The sequence below is a fragment of the Zonotrichia leucophrys genome, chromosome 2 (genome assembly GCF_028769735.1).
Source record: "Zonotrichia leucophrys gambelii isolate GWCS_2022_RI chromosome 2, RI_Zleu_2.0, whole genome shotgun sequence".
Lineage (NCBI taxonomy): Eukaryota > Metazoa > Chordata > Aves > Passeriformes > Passerellidae > Zonotrichia > Zonotrichia leucophrys.
The window spans coordinates 20,432,930-20,458,089 of record NC_088171.1 but is presented as its reverse complement, the minus strand read 5'-3'; the positions used below and the strand labels follow the sequence as shown (position 1 = coordinate 20,458,089).

At 35.4% G+C, this 25,160-nt stretch overlaps 1 protein-coding gene across 1 annotated transcript in view; it reads left to right on the top strand.

Annotated features, from left to right (window-relative positions):
- MALRD1 (MAM and LDL receptor class A domain containing 1) overlaps nucleotides 1-25,160 on the top strand; it is a 232,953-nt gene that overhangs the window by 132,613 nt on the left and 75,180 nt on the right. The window contains exons 28-29 of the mRNA XM_064703173.1: nucleotides 6,672-6,852; nucleotides 20,863-20,991. Coding sequence (XP_064559243.1) covers nucleotides 6,672-6,852; nucleotides 20,863-20,991 — 310 coding nt within the window. The remainder of the gene's footprint in view (nucleotides 1-6,671; nucleotides 6,853-20,862; nucleotides 20,992-25,160) is intronic.

Genomic DNA, 25,160 nt, shown 5'->3' with positions numbered 1-25,160 from the left:
ATACTAACCACAAGAATTATTTAATAGGAGCGGCACATTTTCAAAACATTAGCTGAGGGCAGAGTAATAAATAACTACTACTGTGCCCAGATTTTCCTATATTATTAAAAACAACATGAACAAATGTTTTGTTTGGTTTGTTTGCATATCAACCTTGCCCATAAAATGCCAAGTATGTGCCTTTCTCCAAAATAAGGTAGCTGTGTTATTTGAACCAGTGCTGTTTAAGGGAGGTGTTTGTATGGAATTGTTATCAGATTGGTGACTGACAGCTGTGCCAGAGGACACCGTGCTCGCTCATAACTCCCATCGTCAGGGCCTTGGTGGCTGCTCTCATTTTTCTTTGTGTCATTGTGAAGGAAAGATAGAAGAGAGAATAGAAGAAAAAAGGAAACAAAGAAAATAAGGAAGAGGATCAGAAGGAAAACATTAGCTTGAATTTTAAGTCTTGGATGAACAAATATCGACTTCAGTGCATTTTTTGACTCATTTAAATAAGTCTGATGATTTGATACTCCTGACCATTTAGCTCATGTAGAATGAGCATTTAGCTCATTGCTTGAATGAAATATAAGATCAAACTCTGTATGGTTAATTTACTGTTTTCAAGTAGAACAGTGTTTTAAAAAATTTTAAGAGAAAATCAGTGAGAAACTAAAAAAAATAGAATCTTTCATACTGTTAGTATGACATCAGATGAAGGAGACACAATAATATTTTCCTTTATTTAAGGAGATTTTGCTATACAGCATCAGTTTTCAATTTTATTGTACTTTAATGCACTTTTTTTCAAGCTACTTATGAGAGAATAAAGCTTAGGAAGTGGGATCTTTACATTAAGCAATGATGCTACCTCTGTGTGCAGAGGTAGCGTCAGCCCAAATCTATAAAGGAAGGTGCTCAGAACCTTCTCCAAATAGGACTCACGCTCAAGCAATGAAACTGAAATAAGTATGTAGATGATTTTAGAAGTGTCAGCAGAGATATTAATTGTCCTGTGACTTGGGGAAATACAAATTCATGGACAAGGTCTTCAAATTATGGACAAATAAGGAGAAGTGTGAGTTTTCTTTCTACCACCACCTGTTCCTTTGATGTGCATGTAGCACTCAGGACTGCTCTCCACTCCTTGCAGACAAAAGGAACAAGCAGGGAAGAAATGCAGCTCATCATGGAGTACTTAATTTTTAAACTATTTGGTCAGCCATGAAAAGACTTTAATAATGTTATCACACCAAGGAAAATAAAACTGCATTAAAACCAGGTTTATTAATTAACTTCATTTGTACACCATGAAAATACATTTTATCCTAAACAAAGGATAAATGCCTGAAATACTCTTGTAAAACAGAGGGATAAGAGTGCATCCAAAACCAGAGAAAATAGCAGTGACAGTTAAAGTCACATTATGCTCATTCTATACCATTTTTCTGTGCTTTGGATAACATATATCATGTTTAAAAGGTTCTGGATAATCAAAGCTTTTCAGTAAGACACTGTTTTCAAAGTAAACTGAAAGCAGAGATGTTTTTCCTAATTTTTTATAGAAGTAGGTAAAAAGTGTTTTACTTCTCTTAAAAGTCTGAAAGGTGATGTAGAAAGGGGAGTCTTTTAATACAGTTAATCTGGAAAGTATTTTTAAGGTATTAATAACAAACATTTATTTTTTTTATGAATCATTTGAAAATATTCTGTCTCTGATTAAAAAGCCCTCAAGTATATTTGGTTTGAAGAGTCCAGGAATATTTAAGAAATGTTTTCATTGCCTCCATCCATTTGGTAAGCTCCGCTTCATTTCCTGTTGCTCTGCTAAAATAAATATCTGATGGGAATGAACCAGGAAAATATTTTGAACCCAGCTTGGAATATGAATAGAAGGAGAGGTGCAGATCAAGAACAAAATCTGTGTTTCATTGCTGTTTCATTGCAGATGCAACTAGGAAGGTTGCCTCATAGAGAAATCTTTATAATTGCATCTGGAATATTTGCTGTATTGCTCAGAAAGAAAGTGTATTCACAGGAAGTTTCTTTGCAACATCTTGTAATGGAAAATCACATACTCCTTGTGCATGCTTTGGAGTCAGTTCCTAATAATGTTCTGACTCGGTTAGAAATGTAGCCTTGAGACTAATGGTGGTCTCTGATGGATAGAAAAAATATTAAACTCAGCTACAAAATAAAAGGAATTCTAAGATAAAAATAAATCCTTCCTCTCCTTTATTTTTACTATCCCCAGGTGAATTAAGGAGGATATTGAGCCAAGTAAGTTGTACCTTCCCCTTGAAATGCTCAAAAGAGAGGCTATAAACACTTTAGATTGTCCTTCAAATGAAGACAAGCATGAGAAAGATTCTGAAATGCACTGGAAGAAATAATTAAAAACTAATTCCCCTCAGACCATCAGAAAGCCAATAAAAATCCTCTGAATATGAATATTAATTTTCCAATAGGGCTGGGCATACAGACCTGCAGATCTAATCAGATTTTGGCCTTCTTAGAAGTAATTCTGCCGTTTTCTGAGTGTTTATTACTCGGCATAATGTGCCATAGTGGAAGTCTAGGACCCACTGCTGCAAATCAATGCCCCTTACTGTCAAGTTTTCCTTAATGATGGCTCCTCACCTGAGCCTGACCCTTCACTATGTTCAACCCACAGAGGGCACTGATGTGCAATTAATAATAACTTTCCAGAGCCTTAAATGAAAACACCATCTGTTTTTAGCAGTCTTAGTGTGTATTTTTGGAAGTCACAATTTTTTTACTTGATCTGGAAATAACATTGAACTCTTTGAATTTCTCAGGTTGAGTTTAGGGAATTAAAAAGTGCAGAATTACAAAATAGGTTGTAAAGATTATGTTCTGGGGAAATTTCTGGAGCTTTTTTGTAGTGGTATTGCCTGGCAATAGTCTGCACTAATAAATAGTAAACCATATACTGGGAAGCAGTAAGTCTGAAGCAGAGATACTCATGCAAATCTAGGATGTGTTCCATTGCATCCTGTGGTCCAGTCATCCTGTAAAACTTACATTATGACCAACAAATAATTCTCTTTAACCATTTCTGTCTGCATGAAGCCGGCATGCAGCTAAACTCTTGAGGAGTAGCAGGAAAATGCAATTCCTGCCCTGACCTACAGCCAGCAGAGCCAGCCACAGATCTGAGCCACTTTTTCTCAGCCAGTTGGAGCACAGAGAGCAGCTGGGCCTTTTGTCACCAACCAGCCCAGGCTAGAGAGAAATCTACACTCAATATGAGTAGGTCTCAGCAAAAGAATAACCTTTTAAAAGCAGAAAAGGGTGACATTGTGACCTCCAGCCTCCTCTACACTAAGTGTATTTCTACTTGTCATATATCTCTTTCATGTATCTCTCCTTTACATTAATATATGTGTACAAGAGGGAAAGAGATCGAAGGATTTCTGGATGCAATGGGCAGGTCAAAGCACAGGATAATTTTTCTATCCACCAGAGGCCATATTTGTGTTTGTTTTAGAAGCGAACACATTCCAAAGATATGAAAGAAAAAGCCAAAGCACAGGACAGATTAAAAGGTTGGAGAATGCAGAAAACAAGACAATAATTCATGAAATGGAATCTGCAAAGCTGCAAAGCGATGATCCTGTCATGCCAAGCGTGTATCCAGAAATGTATAGCTCACAGCCCTGAGCCAAGCCAGCTTCACTCCCTGGGCCTGGGGAGAGGAGGAAAGCCAAGTTTTCTGCTTCTCTCTTCCTTTCCCACCTTCCCTCAGATGTTTGATGCAGAAAATGTGCAGGGCTTATGACTTTGAAGGGACTTTGCACTCTGCAATAAAACAGCCTTCATACAGTTATTCAGGGGGTGAGGATGCTTTTCATTTTGGTATGTAGAGCTGTAGCTAAGCAAGTGAAAAATCAGCCTGTCATGCTTTATGAAGTTCTACTGTGATGTAGGAACTCCTTTTGTCTGTGGAACCCAGACAAGAAGAGAGATGTCTCTTCTGCATTTTATTTGTGTACTCCTATTCAATAGCTTGTGAAGTGCAAAAAGAAGCTGCCATAAAGTTTCCATCCAGAAAAATTCTTCTTAACAAAAAATATTTCAGTGTCTCACTGTATAAAAAATGCCCCAGTGCCTATAACTGCGTAAAGATTCAATGTGTGATGGCTATGATACCATATACAGATTGATTGCTACAACATTTTTATGCAGTTATTTCTAAAGAAATATGTGATCCCCATCACTTGTTGCTTGTAGCATCCTTTACTAAAAATCAATGTGATAAACACAATGTTAGTCTGAACAGAATGTCATGTAATTAAATATAATGTGAAATCAATAAAAATCTAGCTAGTAGCAGATATGAGGCTCATACTCTGGATAACTGTGTAACGTTTCGTTTATATAAATTCTCATGTCTGTGTATCTTAAAAAGATTCTGCTATCTCCATACATTCAATCTTAGATACATCTAATTTTGTAATAGATTTGGGGTTTAATATTCAGAGAGAAAAAAGTTTTGAATTTTTCTATCATGCTCAAATGCATGAATGTAAGGCAAGTCCCTTATCATTCAGCATTATTTTAATCTACTTCATTTTAAGTTTCCTAAATTCACCACTAATACTGAGCTAATTTTTTTAAATTAATCAGTGATTTATTATGAAAAATATTAATGAAAATTATTTGTATTCCAAACAGTTGTAAAGTGCAGACAGAAGAGAGTCCATATACAACAAATGGATAAAATGTTTAAAACTGCATCTTTTCTAAGGTTTGGGGCTGTATTCTATGTTGGACAATACAACAGGCCAAATGTAACTCATCATAACCATCCATTTTATTCATGTCATGAATAGGTGAAAGGTGTTAGCAGACTGAACAAACTACCCCATAATAAGAAATACTCTCCTGGAGGCTGTTCAAAAATATCAGAATCAATGGAATAGATAGAGCTGAGCTATTGGAATAAGTTAAGATATTTATGAACAGAAATAATAAGTTTAAAATAGACAAGAAGTTGGATTTGAAAATCATCATGGGTCCCCCTCAACCTGAGATGATCTGTGGTGCTCTGCCTGTTAAAAGAACGGACTGCTGATGTGATGGCACATAGAGTTAGGAGTCTCACTGGGAGGAATTCATTAAGAACATCATTAAAAATTGTCGTCAACTCTGGAATTAGTGGTGCAAAGCACTCCTAAGGTCTTGTTATATTATTTTCACTTTAATGGACTGTGTCATTGGCTTTAAACAAATGAGACATAACTGATGAAGCAATGCCTAAACTTGCATCTGTATGTGCTTGTGTGCTCAGATATCATGACTTAGAAAGGGCTGCTATCACCATGGGTCAAACATCATTAGTTATGTGCAGAAATAGAGTTATTCAGCTGGATATCTATGGCTTTACATGAAGTTATGGAAATTCATCCCTCTTTTTTTCTTTCCTGTTTAACGTTTTAAAGTAAAGTTGCCATTGTTTTCAAAAGTTCCTCTACTGTTCATTATGATTTTCAAGAACAGCCTTGCCAAGCAGCACTTCAAGTGTCTCTATGCTTTGTTAGGTCTAAGGACCTCCTTCTAAAAGAAATCAACAATTCTGTGAGTTTCCTGATTCACAAACGAATGTAATATTTGTGTGCATGCTTGTCTGCACTTTCTTATTCAGAAGACAATATCTACAGCACCAAGATTCATTTTCTCATCATAAATATGCATAAGACATTAACATAAATCTGATCTAACAGGTTCACCATGGATAAAGAAATGTAATTAATTTTCTTCCCTGTCTATTTTACTGCTGTCTCTATTTTCCTTAGATTTTGCTTGTTCATGTACAACAGTCTTAGAACCTTTGTTATGCATTATATTTAGCTGCTTGACGCATCTCACAGTGTTTTTCTTAACCCCAGCTGGAGTGCTAATGGCTTTTGCTAGGAAAAGAGTAGAAAAAAAATTCTTATTTACAGTTTGGATGGTTATTCAGACAGTCACAAAGAAAAATAGATTTAGATGTATACAAAACTTATGCAAATATTTCCTTTTGATGTCATCGTATATATGCATCAATCCTTTATGGCAAGGAAAATTGGTGCATCTGCATTCTAACACTACTATTATAAAATTAAGCATGTTTGCTGCTGACTTGCCAGATAGGTAGTATGATAAGAGGTCTAAAGAAAAGCTTTAAAATACATTTGTGTACTTGTGAGTCAGAGTATTCTTATTTACCTTCAAATAAGCTATTCTAAATCTATGGTTATCACATATTTGTTTGGTTTTACTCCCCTTTATCACCGTTGTCACAACTTTTGAAAGATAGATGGATACAATTTATAATGGTACAGTAACCTTGCATCCAGTAATATATTCTAAAAACAAAAACCAGCTCTGTATAAAGTTAAATACAACTGTAACAAAACAGATTGTTTTGCAGTTCAATCACACAAAAAGTAATTTCTCTACTGAGATTTTACTTGCTGCTGATGGTCGTTATTTGCACAGTACTCATCTAATTTCATTACCTTTCCTATTATCCTAGCAAAGAATCTGTTTGCTGATTCTCAACACAACTGCATGGGTGTCTTCAAGTCTTCTTCTTGTTTCATTTGGTTTGAGTTTTTTCCCCAAAACTTTTGATAATCCATATGTACGTGTATCTTACTATATATAATTTATTCAAATTTCAGACTGTTGATGGTATTGTGAAAATATGGAGTGAATCAGGAACTCATGGTGATGAGTGGAAGAAAATCAGGTTACACTTGGGGAAGCTGAGGAATTTTGAAATTATCTTTGAAGGCGTTCGTACCGGAGACCTGGGAGGAGGAGCAGCAATAGATGACATAGAGTTCCACAACTGCACCACAAGTAAGTTCAAGAGGAAAATTCTTTGAGGGATGCTACATGAGATGTAGGAACTTCTTGTTAATTTTTAAATACATCATAATTTTACTGTTATCATCATAATTTTATTGCTCATAAAATCAGTTATGAGTAAATTGTTTCTGCGCTTCTAACTTTAATACTCTTTTCTGCACATACATTCGTGCAGTGTTCTCACACTGAATTATGGCAGATAAATCCAAGAAATTACTAAGATTTTGTTTCCTTTATTTATTTTGTTTTGAGTAATTTTCACTTTCCTTCTTTAATCTCATGGTAAATTATTGAGTCTGTGATGTTATATATAACAATTTTGTATAAATTGTGTCAGATTATAGTATATGAAACCTGTGGCCTCTGTGTTTTATAATAAAGTCTCTTGCCATAAGAATAAGTGAAGATTACAAATGAACCTTTATCCATATTATTTTTCCCAGTTCAGTTTTGTGTTAAGGTCAACAAAATAAAACCTTTGACTCCTTCACTAAACATTCTATTTAATTTGTATCTCTGTGGACATAGGCTAAAATAAGAACAGTTTGCCCTTATTAAAAACAACAAAAGAAACAGCAACAACTGCAACAACAACAACTACCAAAAAAAAGACAACCCACCTACCAAAAAATCCCCAACAGACCCCCAAACAAAAAGTAACAAAAGAAACCCCTAAAACCAAGATAAATACTGAGTATATAGATCATGGGTTCTGTTAGGAAAGTATGTGGTTTTTATCTTGTAGGAAACAGTGTGACACAACATAAGTGATTTTGTTAAACGAGGTGCTGATGCCACATATCAACACTGTATGAGTTTTGTGGTAGTTGTTTGGGCAAGCTTTAATCTCCTGCCATAGACTAGATACCCATCATAAACTGAAGTATGAAAAATGAACTTCTTGTTCTAGTTTCATCTAAAAAATGAAAGGTTTGCATCCAGAAATTGTTGTATAATTCAAAGGATGGAAATGTGATACAGTCTGGAGCATTCTTCAGGAATGCACTTTAATAAAACTCTAAGGCAGATGTACTCTTAAAAGCTCTACAAAGCACACTAGCATTACTGAGCCCCTTGTCTTTTTTCCAAGTGTTTAATTGTCCTCATTGCTGTGCGTGTGATTGTTCTCCAAAAAACAAAGGTAGATAGCTAAGCATGCCCTGGTTGGAGATGGTAAGTCAATATCTATCATCTTGAATGACAAAGTGAATGTTGGTCTCTCTTGCAATTTGTTGTCAGTTGTGTTCACATGTATTAATTCATACCAGTGGGGTCTAGTTAAACCACATTTCTGGGATTCTGTTCTGTTTTGGAGCTACAACAAATTAGACACTTCATTTCACAGTCAGATTCATGAAGATATTCAGCAAATGAAAATAGTTAAGTTTGTTTTCTTAAGGAAGAAGTAATATCTCTGTTAAATTCATAAAGATGGCATCAAAATCTCTTAATATAGTGTAAAAATATTTTTTCTTACTCTTATGTCCACATATTATATAACAACCTGAAAAATGACATTATATAAGCATAACTGGAAATATTCCAGAGTTGTCATTGCAAGGAAGGAAATTGTTTCAATAAGGATTTGGAAAGCTGTCAGGTGAAGGATCCTTAATCTCTTAAAATGTTAAGATTGCTGAAATTTACATTGGTTTTAGTCTATGACCCCACAAATCTGAATGTTAACAATGTTTTATAACAAGTCTTGCATTAAAATACCTTTGCAGTGAAACAGTTCAGGAAGTAACTTGGTTTATTACTTTATAGCAACTATTTGTTTTACAGCACTGCTTCAGGAAGAAGCTCTGTTGGGAAAGCAGTTGCACCAAGTGCTCCAACTGCTTTCCCTTACAGCTTCAGCACAGTCATATTCCTGCGTATTTTGCAGAAAATTATGGTTTATGAAGACAGATGATTCAGAGGAGGCTTTTCTCATAGAAGTTTGATATGTACAATTGAAGCATAGTTTGCAATAAAAAATTTTTAAAGATTGATTTAGGAAAGCTGGAGACCCAAGATGCTGATCCTTTATAGAATTATAACTTGCATGGTCATAGCTTTTGCACTCTAATAGGGTACAGTCTCTACACTCAGGAATCATTTCCTTACAGCATCTCTGGTAGTGTATGCTAGGTACAGCAGGGTTATCAGTAAAGTTTAGGATTATGTATCCTATGGGAATGTGTTTAGGCTTATGACTTTGCTTCCCAGCAGGATCAGAGGGCTATCATTTGTTCTCTTTTCAGCTGCATCTGTGTGCATCTGTGAACATGCATGCCTGTAAAATAAGCACAACAAACAAAACCTAAAAGAATCAACCAACACCCCACCACATCTCACTCCACCTCTACCCCCTGGTTTTCTTAGCTGTATGAGGACAATGAGCCTCAAACCAGCATTAAAAGGGAATCATTTAGTGCCTTTCACATCAGCTCTGCACTCTGCTTATGATGTTTTGCCAACTCCACAAGCTGATACCTGCTTGCTTAATTTTCTCAAGGCTTTCGGTATGCTGACCTTCCTGTTGGCATGATGACATGAAGGAGCCTGGTCTGACCTTTCTCATTCTTGTGGTTATTGATTCTTTACCTGTGTAGAACAAACAAGCAAAATACATTTTGCCAGTTTCTCAAAAATAACATTTCCCACCTCTGACCCAAGCCTGGGGCATCCTGGATAGAGAAAGCATGTCATGTACAGATTGTACTTTTTGCAGCACAGAGTTCACAGTTTTATTGTGTCTGTTGTAAAAAAGCTAAAAGTCAGCAAACACAATCTTACTGTGGCCAAACTCAAAAAGAAGAGCAGCATACAAAGCAAATAGGGAACAGGGGTTTCTGATCAACAAAATGACTTGATTTACAGCACTTACCCATGCTCTGTGTTTGGAGCTGTAGAATTGCTGGGCTAGACATATGACAAGGGTCCTCTAGGGCAGCTGAAGCCTCATTTGTATTTTCTACTTGGTCTTATTTTGTTAAACTAAAATCTTACATATTATAGGTATTCTGGATGTGTTAATTACATAAACTATGGAATATACCATGCACAGAAAAAACTAGGAGATTGAAAATAATTAAATCTTAAAAAACAGGTTTAAAATAGAATAGAGTTGAAATGAGAATGCCTTAAATTGCATGGGGGAAAAATTCTAATATTTAGCTGCTTCTCAGCAGACAGCATTTAGTGGTGAAAACCGGAGTAAAGGCAATTCTGGAGTTTTCTAATATTTTGGGATAGCTTCCTCCTCACAGACTGTCCTTTTGGAAGCTGCTGAATGATATTCCTGGAACATGGTTTGCAGTCAACACAACAAAATAATTGCTTCTTTGCCAAAATTATGTACTCAAATTGAGACAGTGAAAAAGGAAGAGAGAGGCAGCCCATGTGATATTTTACATGTGAATATTAGGTCTGTTTTCCGCAGTATGGTAATATTCAACAGTTATACCATTGTTTAATATATCTAAATACTTATTTTATTTTACGTGTATTTTCCTTCAGCTTGCTTTCATACAGTATGTTATAAGCTGTATACATCATAAGGGTATCTGCACTGAGGTGCATTCTTTGCTCTTCACTTACATAGCTGTGATTTACATAGCTCATTTTACATGAGGATTTTCAACTGATTGCAGAGAATCTTTTCACTATTTTCTTTTAAAAATTAATTTGTCAACAGCTTTTTTATCAGTAGAATACTACAAATGACTTTATTATGATCTGAGCTTCTGAAGCTCTTTCCTTCAAGGTTCATTTTCATCAGGTTTCACTAATTTCTATGGAAGTGAAGGACAAGAAGAAGCTGTGGGTTTATTGGAAATATGAGCTCTAGGATATATTGTCAAGAACAGAATGAAAAAAAGATATAAAAGAGTTGGTTTTGAGAGGGTAAGAATGTTCTGGTAACAAAAATAGGTTAAATTCCAAATCTGATACATTTTGCCTTACAGATTAAATTTAAAAATATCGAAAATTGTGAAATTTCATTACAGATAGAAAGAAGTTATTCTTAAGTTAGCTGATGTACTGTTTTGTTTTGGTTTTTTTTCACTTGTACAATAATTCTTTATACAACTTTATTGAGACTGTGTGACCTGAATGGACTTTACTGTCATCATTTCTTGTGCTTTTTAATAATTGACTTTGACCATGCATGAGGTTATTTACAGGCTGGAAAAAAGTCTCTCCATTTTTGCATCAATAAAAGATAAAATATCTATGAGGGTCATGCAGAATAATCCCTAATGATAAATTTATTTTTTACACTTATGACATTTAACTTCATGATAATGCAGTCTGCTATCATTAAGGAGCACTTCAAACACTATTGATCTGCTTTGCCAGCTGATGGCTCACTGTCAAATAACAGTGAATCAAGAGCACAATTTCTCAGCCATGCTGTTACCAGAAGTCTGATTTTTGTGCATCTGTAATGTAAAGAAAAGGAATTTTGTAGTGTCAGAAACACAAGAGCAAATATAAGCATGGACATACACATGACTCAGCCACATCATACAGACTGATTTTGGTGTTCCAGGGCACCACTTGAAAAACTAACAAGGGAAGACAAATGAAAATAAGAGAATCATAATCTGAATTAAAATTTGAAAGAATTTTCTAGAACATTTTGGTATTCAGTTGATTTATATATTTTTCCATAGTCTGGGAATTCAGTGTTATAGAAATCCAGGAACAAGACAGAACCATTACAGGTACAGTAATCTTTGTCAGTTGACTGTTTGGAATCAGATTCCACAACCTTTTGTTCTAATGTTACAATTATATTCCCTTTTTAGAAGGCAGAAAAGTAAAAATTCTGCTATCTATTAATAGGGAATTGCTCCACCAAATTGAGCTGAACAGAAATTTTCATTAAAATATAATAAAGCTGGTTTACCTAGTGGCAAACTTTTTCTTTCCTTTTCTCCTCATATATTTGTATTCCTCCTCACATATTTGTATTCCTTCTCACCTACTGTTTATGGCAAAGACCATAGGTGAAGGCACTGAAATCCTTTGAACAACTTTACTTCCATGCTCTTATAAACAAGAAGCTTTGAAAGTCTCGGTAGAAAAATACTTTCTTATTAGAATTCCATCCTAGCTTTGCAGATCAGAGAGACAATAACTAAAACATCCTAGTGTTTGTGTATGTAGGCCAGCTTTTTTTGTTTTTAAAACAAGCCAGTGTTTCCTTTGAATCCTCAGCTATGTATCATGCAAAGCTTTATGTTTAGTGGAGAATTTAGTTCCTTCTTCTCAAATACTTGAGAGAAGTTCAAATTCTGATAATAGAAGTATTCAGTACAAATCTGGCCCTGAAGTGAGAGGGAAAGGAATTCAGACAGAGAAAGCTGCCAGACCTAAATTAGTCACTAAGGATATTCACTGATGTTCAGAGAGAATTTATGCCCAGTTTTTTTAATTTTCTTCTTTTCCCCCCTTCAAATATTTTAATGATTCATTATGACTTTCTCCTGTTTTTATAAATAGGTCAGTGTCAGGTTATTTGAAGTGGGGCACTGGAATCACATGACCTGGCTAAAACTTCTCTGTAAATGTGCTGAAATCAATGATGAATTTTTTTGTAAGCCTAATATTTGGATTTTGCCTTTACGAGGAAATTATTCTCTGATTTCATTGTGAGCTATCAATTTAAAATTTTTTGCAAGATACTGAATCTTCTTCATTAGAGAGAAAGCAAGCTCATTTTGAGAAGTCTAGAAATTTTGGTATCATTAACTTAAGCACTTGGCTTAGTGCAACGTACATTAACATGAGTGTACTTTATCACTTGAGGGAAAATTTACTGAACTCAGACCTCATTACACTCAGCAGAGGGTACAGGTATGCACAATTTGGTTCTAGAGAAGGAAAAATCTCCCTTTTGGCAATGTGAAGGTCAGCCACAGATGCCTTTCAGAGGATTCCCTTGTAGGGAAGGACTCAGTGAGGAAGGCAGCATGCTAAGGAGAGATGTGGAGGAAATTCCCCCAGCCCAGCTTACCAGGGCTGCCAGTTACACTGGGGAAAGATGGGAATTCCTGCATGAATTCCTGCACAAGTCCTGTTATGCAAAAATGCTTAAACTGCATTGAATATTAAGACTTTCTAAAAATGTTTGAAAAATATAAATTAATTTTTACAAAGTTAGTTTTTAGAAAAATTAATTTTTACAGTCTGGGTTTGGGGAAAGATTTACATTTGACAACCTTCTTTGAAAAAAAAAATTAAAATGGAATAAAGGGAAATATGGCACCAGCTTGAAAACCACAGAATTGTCTTGGTTTTATTACACTGTTCAGAAGTCATCGGCATATCTGTAAACTAGGATTTCTGTTTGTGCTTATGTAAAAGAAAACATGAGATTAACCAAAAGGTTTGTTCACCACCTTTTTGCAGCTCTCAGAGATTTATAAGTAATGACACAGATTTTGAATATGAGAAACAAGAAATAACTTTTACCTCATTTTTCACGAAGAGACCTCAGTGGCATTTTAGTTTTTTTGTTTATCTCATGGGAAACTTTTGAAGAAGAGTTGCTGACTCCAAAGATAATTTGGTTTGCTAGCACATGGCTGTAAACTAGGACTTTCAGCCTAAAATTAAAATCCCATCATTTTGACATTTACTTCACATATTGCTTATTCTTCATATCTGGAGGCAGATTTTTTTGACTCCACCTATTTCAAACAGGTCAAAAGAGAAGGATTTTTTTGGCTACTAAAATATCTAAGGTTGAGGTGAATGGGCTTTCTATCTTTTTTTTTTAATATACAATCTTTTTCTGTAAAGGTGGTACTAGGAGAATGACCCTTGTTCCAGACTGAGCTCATTTTCATGTAAAATGTCTCTAGAATGTAGGCACCCTTCCAGTACAGCCAAACTGCATATAACCTATCTTACACCTCCGTGCAAGGTGACACCTAAGATGAATTTCACATCTCAGGGCAATGCTGCAGAGACAGAGAGAGCACTCAGCTGAGGAAGAGTCTCCTATTTGCAGATAATTGCAGCTTGCTATGTGCTCTACTCCATTGGTCTGTCACAACAGCCCCTGTGGACAACATTAGGACAAGTCCATGATAAAAAAATAAAATATTTGTATCAAATGCTTTTAGGATATCTGTGATAACTGGAGAGCGCTGTGATTGAGTTGTTTTGATTGATTCTATATTGCAGTGGAAAAAATAGTTTGACAATCACTTTCAGTGTAGATATTATGGAAGAGCTCTAAAAATAATTTATTAATCTCAACTTTCTGAGGTGCAGTGTAACTCTACACTGGAATTAGGATATGGGACAGACAGGGAGGGGGGAAAGGACCAAGAAGTAGACATCTCATGTCAGATTGTTTCAGGAGATACTTTTATCTGGTTGAACATGTTAATAATTTCTGGGAAACGGGGTTTTCTGCTGAAGCATCTCATGATTTTTTGCCTTATTTCCACTTCTCCCTTTCTTTTACCACTTACAGATTCCAAAGAGATAAAGCCTAGAACAGCCAGACCCTCATTGCTCAGTCCTCAGTGCTTCTCCCTTGTGTGTCCTTTGGTATTAAGCAAAGTATGGTAGATCCCTATATAAGAGTACCATGAGTCTGAGATCCTTATCCTGCTCACACAGTGTATGCCAAAGCTGGTCTTTCAGTCTTTATCCAATATAAAAGCGTCTGTCCTTGTCTCCTGTGGATTTATATACTCCATGATATCAGCACTAGAAGTTAAAGAGAATTTTCTTATCTTTTGTATTGCTTGAGCCAGAGGCAGCTCTGAATTTCCAGTACTGTGAATAAATTTTTTATTCTTCCAGGTTATCAGGGGCCTTAGGCACACCACTGCTTGCTTTGAACAGCTTTGGGAAGTCCTTTGGCTGAATTTTGTGTCTACAGGTCAGAGTCTTTCCTAAGAGTCGATATAATTTGTTAGATCTGCTGTTTATGTTGGAGTCAAAACATATCTTTGAATTAAATCTGACCTTTTGTGTGATCTGTTCCATGAGAACACTTCTCTGTGGTTTTAAAATGATAAAAGGACCTTATTTGAAATTACATGTAGCTTGCTTGAGCAGAAGCATCTGCATCTAGTTTTCCTTGCAATGGATTTACAAGGTCATCCATGGAAAGAAACATTATTGATGAGTTTGCCAATACAATTCTAATATTCTGTAAAAAATCAGGCATGAAGAGTACTGAGCAATTGAGGCAGCAAATGAAAAAACTTGATGAAAATTGCATTTCATAATTTCTGAATCTCAGACTACAGTTGAGTAATGAAACCTTCTGGGACTGTGTATTTCATAAATTCCACTTTAAACAAAGGGTGAAACTTGTAAATTAAATTTCCTTTAATTGAATAATATTTTCAACAAGATGTTTGATTATTCCTACATCTCAAGTGTTGTGAAAGAGGGGCGAGAAGTGGTTTAAGTACTCCCACTAAACAATACAATTTAAACAACAAAAATAGAAGGAGGTGAATTTTCAACTTAAATCTGAAAGCATTTCTACTCAGGAAGGACCATAACTTCTAAAAAGACAAATAGTGGGAGAAAAGACTAATTTCAATTGAATATACATTGTATGTTATGTTTCATTTCATACTGCTGACATGGTGGTGTTGTAGTGTTGAGTGAGTGCATGTGTTTCTCTTGGAGAGCAGAATGAGACTCTTGTTAAACAGCAGCTTGGTGCACTTGAACTTGAGGCACACCCTGCTTTCCAAAACAGCTTGAGGTCATATTCACTGCTGCCTTTAGGAACCATAATAATTTGGAATTCACCCAATGCCTTTCAAAAGCACAAAGCATTGGCCAAACACAACTTCCTATAACCTATGTCTTTAGTGTTGTTATACTAGAGCATCTCTTCCTGTGTGATGAATCACTTCTTTCATGTTAAGTCTTTTAAAAATTTACTCTGTGTTTACAAATCTATGATATTAAGTGCTATCTACTAAGCTTAAATATTTTTGGCCTTATCCATTTTGTTTCAAACAATAAAGATCTGTACCCTATTTGACTGATAATCGACCTGTCTGGCTCTTTCTGTGATTTTAGATGAAATGGATATCATAGGAATGTTTACATCTTACAAAACATTGGTACAAGCAAGCTCTTGCGCTCAGAGAGTCAGAGAAATATCACTGACCCGTTGCTGTCTTCTAGTTGCAAACTTAAAGGAAAAAATGGTTTTGTGAGTTCTTTCCTAGCCAGGCCTTTCCTGGTAATTGGGGGAGAAAAGTCTCAGTTAATAATACTTTATTTATCAGCTATCTCCAAATGAATCTTGTCATGTCTATAAATTCTGTGTCCATTAGATGGGTTAGTCTTCCATAGATACCATATACTGAAAATGGTATAAATAAGATAAAGATAGCTGCCAGCTTATGACAATTTATTTGTGGTATGCATGATGTGCACTTGTGTGCTTTCTAGGTGTATACAAACACACACAGGCATCTTACCACGGAAGATCTCTGCTGGTATTCTGAGAATTGCACTGTCCAGAAGAAAAAATGCAGAAAGGGAAGCAAGTGTATGTAAATGCAAGTACTGTGGTAACCATCATTAATATGCTTATTTTGTAGGGTTTAGTGATCCAGAAGCCAAGCTAGCTCTATTGGCCTCTTAAAAACTACTTAGAAGATTATGTGGCTCTTTGCTGCATCAATAGAAAATTGTATTTAACTGGAAAGTGATATCCTGTATATGCTTTTTCCTTTTCAAGTACTGCCATTTCATTTGGTGAAGGATTTGCATAACATGCAGTCATTAGCTACATCTAAAATATGTCTTGTGTTAGCTTCTTGTGGTGTCCTGGCTTTTTGGAAAGGCTGAAATTCTGAGGGGATGTCCGGTTTATCTCAGCTGTTTGGGGGCCTGGAGAGGCCCGGAGGTGGCCTTGGGGCAGCCCGCGTATCGAAAGACGAGAAGAGGCTTCAGTTCTTCCTTCTGGTTTTATGTTTATTAATTGTTTATCTAAAAGATGTTCTTTCAGCCACCAGAGATCCGCACAGCAGTCAGCCATGGGCACACTCCGTCCTGCCCTCCGGGCAGCCACGTATCTTTATACCCTTTGCTACGTGTACAATATTTATCATTTTTCCCCAATACCATCTATTGTTATAACTCGGTGTACTCTTAGTAATAACCAATAGAAAGGTGCCACCGTGGCCAAAGAAGATGGAGGAGAAGAGGAAGAAGAAGAAGGACAGGACACACCCCAATTCCTCCATCTTACTCCTCTAAACCCCCCTGTACATAAATCCTAAACCTTGTGTCTCACTCTCTAATTAACTAATCCCTTCACCATTCACCCGGTGAAGCCCTCATCCTTGTCGTCTCCTGTGTAGGGTTAAAGTCCAGCTACCAGACACTTCTGGCAACATTCCAGGAGTCCCGAGCCCCCCAGGGTCTCGGAGGCTCAGCATCTCAGGACTGAGATCTTGAGATCCGACAAGGGGAAAGCCAAATAAATGGGCACAATAAAACTTTTTAATTTTTCCATACCATAGCAATAGATTGGTTTTGTTGTTATTTGGTTTTGGGGTTTGGTTTTTGTTTTTTGGGTTTTTTTTAAATTAATAAAAATCTAATCAGTAAGTATTTAATGTAAGGGAAAAAAAGTTATTTATAAGGGTATATATGCTACTCCCCAATAACTTTGAGCTATGAGAAAATAACTGGTTTAATTACTCCACTGATTCTTGTTAATATAGTTATTTCTATGCTTCTCTAAAGATTGATTGTTACCACAAGCTATTCAATTCTTATCTGTGCTTGTGTTTTATAGTCTATATTATTTTATTTTGGTTGGGGGTGATTTTTTGCTGCCTATAATGTTTTAAGTTTTTTTTTTCTGGGACAGGGATGGATTGTGGTCTATACACTTGCAACATATCTTATACAGTATTCAGACAGATTTTTGGACAGAGCAACTGGAGAAGACCAAAACATAATGCAAAACAAAAGTAATTATTCCAAGAAATGTCCAAGAGTGCTGGAAATCAGTAAATTTAGTTGGAGCTTCTGTTCTCATTAAAAAGCCAAAACCAAAACCAGCTTAAAAATAAAGCTGTTCATTAGGAGACATTGTTTTGCTTTATACTAAATCTCTCTGGAGTGATGTTAGGTTACTGCTCTCCAAATTCAGTACTGATAGATACAAACTCAGATTTTGGCAACCTTCTAATTTTGAGGGCAAAAATGGGCCAGATAATATTTTAGATGTCTCTCATTTTCTTTGTTCACAATAGTTTCTAACATATTTTCCCATATGCTCTTCAGTGTATTTTTTCTCATAAAATTGACTTTTCTTATATTCCATATGAAAAATATCTTGTAAAAATGAAAATTCTGAGCTATGGCTTCTGTGTGAACTTGTCTTTGGCTGTGGGTTTGCTGACACTGAAGTTGCATTTTATGGTCAAGTTGCACTGTATTTCTTGTTTTGATTTAATTCTTAGCTGGTGTAGGAGTTTTGGCCAGAATGAGTGTACTATGGAAAGTTGATTTTTCATGCCATAATTCCAAGTGGAGTTTAAAATATTTGGTTACACTGTGCAATGCTAATGCCAATATGTTGATTTAAAGAGGGATTTTATTTCTCTCTGCCAATTAATGTAGCAGAAAAACCATCATTATCATAAATGTAACCTGATAACCCTAGAAATATAACAATGTCTTACTCCAAAAGGATAAAATTCATAGATGTGTAGATTTGTGTTCATGACATTCACACCTATTGAGAAAAAAATTTTCATTATGTCTCTGTTGGCATCACACATTTTATTTTAGAATAACATTATTAAATGCTGGTTTATGGTATGTTTGAAGTACTATACAGTTGCTTGTTTAAAAAAAAAAGAACTGTAATTTAGTGCTAAATATAAATGATGGAGTAATATAACATAACATCACATAAGGTAATGCTGTGGAATATGATCAGTCACAATATGATGGTGGTAATGTAACCCTTTCATATGCAGTGAAAATCACTGTATGCTAATGGGCCTGCAATTACCTAATTTCTGTCATTATTTAAGCCATTGAATGACTTAAGGAATTAGTTTAATTTTTCAGTGCATCATTTCCAGTGCAGAGGCAGGGAGTGGAGATAAGGGTTTTAGAATCTTCTCCGAAGTGCCAACTGACAGAAGGCAATGAGCACAAATTCAAAAACCAGGAAATTTCATGTGAACACAATAAACCACTTTATTGTGAGGATCACCCAGCACAAGTAATTGTCCACAGAGGTTGTAGAGGCTCCATCTATTGCTATTATCCAAAACCCAACTGCACATGGTCCCTCCCAACCTGCTGTACTAGAGGTGGCTGAAGCAGTGGGTTGGACTAGAGAGGTCTTGTGAGATCTCTGCCTACCTCAACTATTATGAGTCTTTCCAGAATTTAGGATGAGCCATACTAATGAATTCTTGGTGGTACCTTCAATCAGGTTTTATCACATCATTTTGGAGAGGTGTGAAAACTGCCTTAACCATCACAAATGCCTCAGTCAGTTTTTTTTCTCGGGAGTCTGCTCCTCTGCTAATGTCTCTCTGCAATGTGGACTGTCTGTAAAAAGCAGCAATAGATTTTCATGTATTTAAGGCATTCATGACAATTTGTTTGTGGTAACTAATCAGATCAAACTGACAGTGAAAAATTAAAAGACAAAATAAGGAGACAGATATCAATTTGGAAAGATTTTTTCTTTTTTTTTTTTCGTGTGTCATTGCACATGGGCTTCTGTATTTCTAAACTGAAAATGTAACTATTGAGGTTCTGCAAGTAACCAACATTAGCGGTGATTTTTTTCTTCTTTTTTCTACTATCCATTTAAAATGTATGGATTGCATTTTATTGCTGTATTGTCACTCTGTTTAATATTACTTTGAGTACATGTTGAAACTAAACCAAAAGTTTAGTTCTCTTTTCCTATTCTGCTTCAATGAGAATGCAGTTCCTCAGTCTGTAAAATTCAGTAAGCACCACTATTTGAGGGGATTAATACCCTGACAACAACAACTGCTCCTCTGGAAATATGGGCTTGCATAAAGACAAATATCATGGTGTTCTGATCAGACTGTGTTTAACAATATGTCACATTTTAGTCACGTTTGAAGGAAAAAATGAAACACATTACAATGAATACCATCAAAACAAATTCTCCTAAATGTCTTTTTGCAGAACTTGAAGCTATACACTAAAAGGCAATCTAAGGTTATCAGAGTGTTTTTGAAGTGTTGCATTTAGGATGATCAGAAATGTTTCAATTACTGTTGGCTGAAATTATGCATATTGTGCAGTGAACTAAAAAATAACTTAGGTAAGTTCCTTTTTAGGCTTAGAGTCTAGGGATGGCTGATTCTCAGTACTCTGGATTTGAACCCAATGTTTTTTGTGCGAGCTACTAAGTTACACTCTTTTTATGAGATGATTTTTACTCACCTTCAGAGATGAGCATGAATTTTTGTAAAAGGGATTTGCATATTACATACCCTAAGAGAAATGTCTCAGCAGTTCACACAATCATAGCAGCAGTTTGTCGAAACTCTACAGAAAAAAGGGGTAAATGTCTTATAAAGGCTCTAAAAGTTTTTTTTATTATGCAAATGTGTATAACAGTGATTTTTCTCATTTAAAATGTCATTTTCAAAAAAAATAATTATGAGAAGAATAAAGCCTTTTGCCTGTCTACTTTTCAACAGCTCACGGAAACGTTTTTTTATAGAATGTCCACAACAAATATACCAGGGAAACAGTTATGTTGATGCTGAATTGAATTTTCTTCCAGCCAAAACATCCTATTTTTTAAGCTTTGGGCAAGGCAAATGCAGTAGTCTAGAAATATATAATGCAACATTAAAAGAGTGAGACCAAATAACATCTGTTGGAAGCAGTAAAACCCTGAAGCCATGATGTATAATAGTTAAAAAATTAAAAAGAACATCCTTTGATCTAATTGCAATATTGATTTAAATGTCCTGTTGGTTTCAGTTGGAGAGAATCCCAGGGAATGCCCTGCTCACACTGATTTTGTGTGTGGGAATAAGAAGTGCATAGAGTCTCAGTACATCTGTGACTATAAACCAGACTGTGAAGACCGATCAGATGAAGCTGACTGCAGTAAGTATCTCTGTGTGTTAATCTAATCTTCAATTAAAATTATACATTTAAATTCTGTAGCATAGTTAAGGTGAGTTTATAAAGATGATTCACTTAGAAGACGATCACAAGCAGGTTGCCTTTGTCCCCAGGTCAAAAGGGCTGATGCCTTTTCACATCCTTAGAGATTTTTGCTGCAAAAGTATTCAAGAAGGGTTTAGTTGCAAAAGTATAACTAACTAGAACCAAAGGTTAAATACTCAAAAAAAACACCCCTGATACCAAGGCCAAAACCAGCTTAGAGATTAAAAACATACTTGAGGAATTAAATCAATGAGTTACAATAAAAATTGACTCTGAGGAAAAAAAGTAAGCTTGTTTATTAATGTAAAAAGGTGTTGAAAGGAAATATCAATGTTGAATGGAAAAGCTAAGCAAGCAAAACTTATATATAATAACATTTAGGCATGATTCTGCCATAAAAAGGTGAATACTTCAAAATAAACTTGACTTTCCTGTCAAATGAATTTTGCCTTTGTCATCTGAGTAGTGTGAGTACAGTTTCATTGTTTGATCTTGCTTCTACCTCAGAGCTATGAAAATATTTTACTGTCATTTCTCTATTACAGAACAGTTGGAAAAAAATTGAGTCTGTTTATCTTTGCCTAAGTCCTAACGAATACTGAGACACAATTTGTCTGAAGGCATTCTTTGCTGAGGCTGATTGAGATGGAAAGACACAGCTCCATTTGAAAATCTGAATCAAGTTAATGGGCTTTCCAATTCAGGCCTGAAACTCAGAAGCAGTAAAGCATTGTGCCTTTGTTCCTGCTCCATATCTTTGTTTATTTACAATTACAGTCTGGACTGGATATTTGGAGCAGGAAGATTAAGTAGTCCATATATGCAGCTCAGTAATCAGTCTAAATGTTAATCTTTGAGCTGGAGGGTCAAATTCTGCCATAATGCAGGTATGCTCAAAAGTAAACTTGCTAGATAGAGTAAATGAATCCACACATCAATTCAATGTTCATCCTTTTTGGAAGTAAAAGTATTTCACTGAAATAAGTCAATATTTTGTGATCCTTTGAAAATCAAGGGCCTTTTTTCTTGCATGGGGTTGCTACATGCTCGAGTGAACAGGATTACAAAAGTAATGACCCTTTATTGGACAATGCACATTATAATGTTTTTACCAGGCTACAGACTTACAGAAAAAGATGCTAAAAAGTCTACATCTCACTATAGGAGATTCTAGGAGTCTGAATCTCACTATAGCAGATTTAACTTAGAGTTTCTCCCTTTCATAAAATTAAATAGCAGTTCTGAAGTATAACAGCTGAAGATAGTGTCACTATTTCTGATCCCAACCTCTTGTAGTACTTTGTGTTGCAGTGAACTTTGTGAATCATATTCATGGAAATGAATTTACATTGAAGGATAATTTAAAATTACTAGGTTTTTATAGATTCCAAGATAGATTTTAAACAGCTAATCTGTATTTTTTGTATAAAGCTTTAGTACTTTTTCAGGAGTTAGGCAAAGTAAGTACAGCAACACTGTAAACTCACCCTTGTAACATTTTCCAGATCTAACAGATACACACAAAATTGAATTACTATCCAAAGTGAACTGTTCAGTAAAGATATTCAGAAAACTATGGAGACACTTGATTTATTCTCTAAATATTTTTAGAAAATATAGTAGCTTCCTTGGAGGAGGGTGTTGTTCTGTGTTTTCTGGAAGGACTCTTTTCTTAGTCAGATAATAGATTGGAACATTTCAGGCCATAAATTATCTTGAATCGCAGTAAAGCAACTCAGTCTTTGCTATACTGAAGAAAAGCTTTTCCAAGAGAAGAAAAAAATAATTGTTGATATTCACTTCAAAAAAATAGACTGAAATATCTTTTTGTTGTTGATGGAAAGGCTGTAGATACATCAAAATGTTTTCATCAGTCTTTAGTCTTGCTGTCTCTACTGAAGTGTAATGCAGAGATACAGTAATCTGGCATTCAGAAAACTCAGATAAGCCCCAGGTATATTTCCCTGTCTGCTCTTCTTTAGTCCCAACAAATGATGCCTTTTATTTAGATAAGCATACTTTTTCCCTGAGCATATATCTTATGGATGGGAATACACAACATTAAAGGGCACATAATGCCTGCTAGATACGGAAACCTGATGTTTTAAATGAAAAGACAACAGGAGCTGCTTAATCAGAAAAAAAAGTATAACAGGCACAGAGAAATGTCTTCATAGCCTAACCTGTCCCATCACAGGTGGTTATGGCCACATTTGTCTGCAGTTTTCTCCTTTGCACTGAGCTCAAGGTCTGAGCTTATTTCACATTCTACTATAGTTTTATACAAGTGTAATTCCAAAGAAGTAAATGGACCATAATCTACTCAGCAGCAATTCCTGTATGCAGGATTTACAACAGAACCTGTACGAAATGAACTGCATCCACGTAGGCTGGTGGACTTTTTTTTTAATAAACTCATGGTAATTACTTACTCTATGTTTCATTCAGTCCAGTCAGGCAATATTGCAAAATTCTGATTCTCTTTCAGTATGCTGCTGGAAGTACCGAGGTGAAAAAAAACACACATGAAAGCAGTTTCAATTTTCATGAATTGCAGCCAACTATACAGACAGATTTGATTAATAGCAAACCTCAGTGTTGATGAACCAACTAGAGGAGTGCTTGAATTATTGAAATAAAAGCAATTTTTCCAATAAATGGAGCAATTTTCTTTTACTGGCTTCTAAATAGGGTGTATGCTTACCCATAAAAAAAGCAGCCAACAGGTGCAGATGGGTCATGTGACTTTGTCAACCCAGTGAGTACTGTTCATAAATATTTATTGATAATTGCCTTCTGAATGCGCTGCTAATATATTAGGGTAAAAAAATGGTCAGGTATTCTATTGTGACCAGTGTAAATCCTAAATGGATTTGGACTTTGATTTTGTTAGAGATATACAAGAAAATGTACTTTCTTTTTTTAAATAATGGGTTCCCTTTGTTCTTCCTGTGTGTGAGGTTGTTGTTGGAGTTAGGACTTTATTAGGCTTACATGATGTTTGTAATGCACTGCCAATGCAGATCTGTGCTTAGGAGAGACACTTCAGTCCTTGCAGGACAGTAACTACATTTTAGTGCAAATTCTCCCCCTAGCATGCAGGATTTTGATCCAGTGAATAACCTATATTGGTTCAAAATTATACATCTCTTAAGATAATTGCTTTATGCATTTAACTAAGGTGACACTTTTTTTATAGAGAAAAAAAGTCCACAGGGTTACAGGGTGTGTGCAGACCTTGGTCATAAGCAGTTTTATGATAATGATATTTTCATAAAGAATTGCCTCAGTTTTTCTTTTAGCATCAAAATAGAAAATAGGAAAAAACAAAACAGATTAAAAGGAGGAAATAAAATATATAATTTTTATCTATATCCTTTATACACAAACAATGATATATAAATAGTTGTATTTGAATATTGCAGAATATTTCTGGATAAAGGAACATAGTCTAGATCCTCAAACCCATTCTGATCAGTCACAGTCAGACCTGTATCTAAAATGCAAGGCTGATTGTGATGTTTAATAGTTTGTAACACTTTTCTGAAGTCTCCTGAGAGGTGTTGTCCACAGTCACACTCAGCAACTGTGTAGCTGCCTCTGCTTTATAACTAAGGAAAAGATGTTTTGGAGCCAACAGAAGAGATTGTGCTGCTATTTGATTCATCTGTACCACAGCATTTATATCATTTTGTTGATTAATTACTTTTCCAAAGTAACCTGTAGCAGCAGAGTTAGAATTGAGCAGTTTAATTCAGACCTCCTGAATTTAGTCAGTGTCCTAATCACTAGAACATATCCCTCATCAGAAAGCTGCCATCAGACATAATGTTCACAAGGCCAACACGTTCTTATGAAAAATGCCACTGTGGAAGGGCGTCCAGTTTTTCTAGCTCATTGTCTGGAAATAATTCTTTCCATTTACCTTGGATAAGAAATAAATATGGTGAAGTCATTGGTTTGCCATGGGCATTCATCTGTAATAAAGTGAAGAATGATTTTTTCCTTTCCTCATTAACTATCACATATTATTTATGTCCATGCATGAAATTCAGGGAATCACAATGTTAGCCATACAGAGTCCTTTTCATTTTTAGTGTGCACAC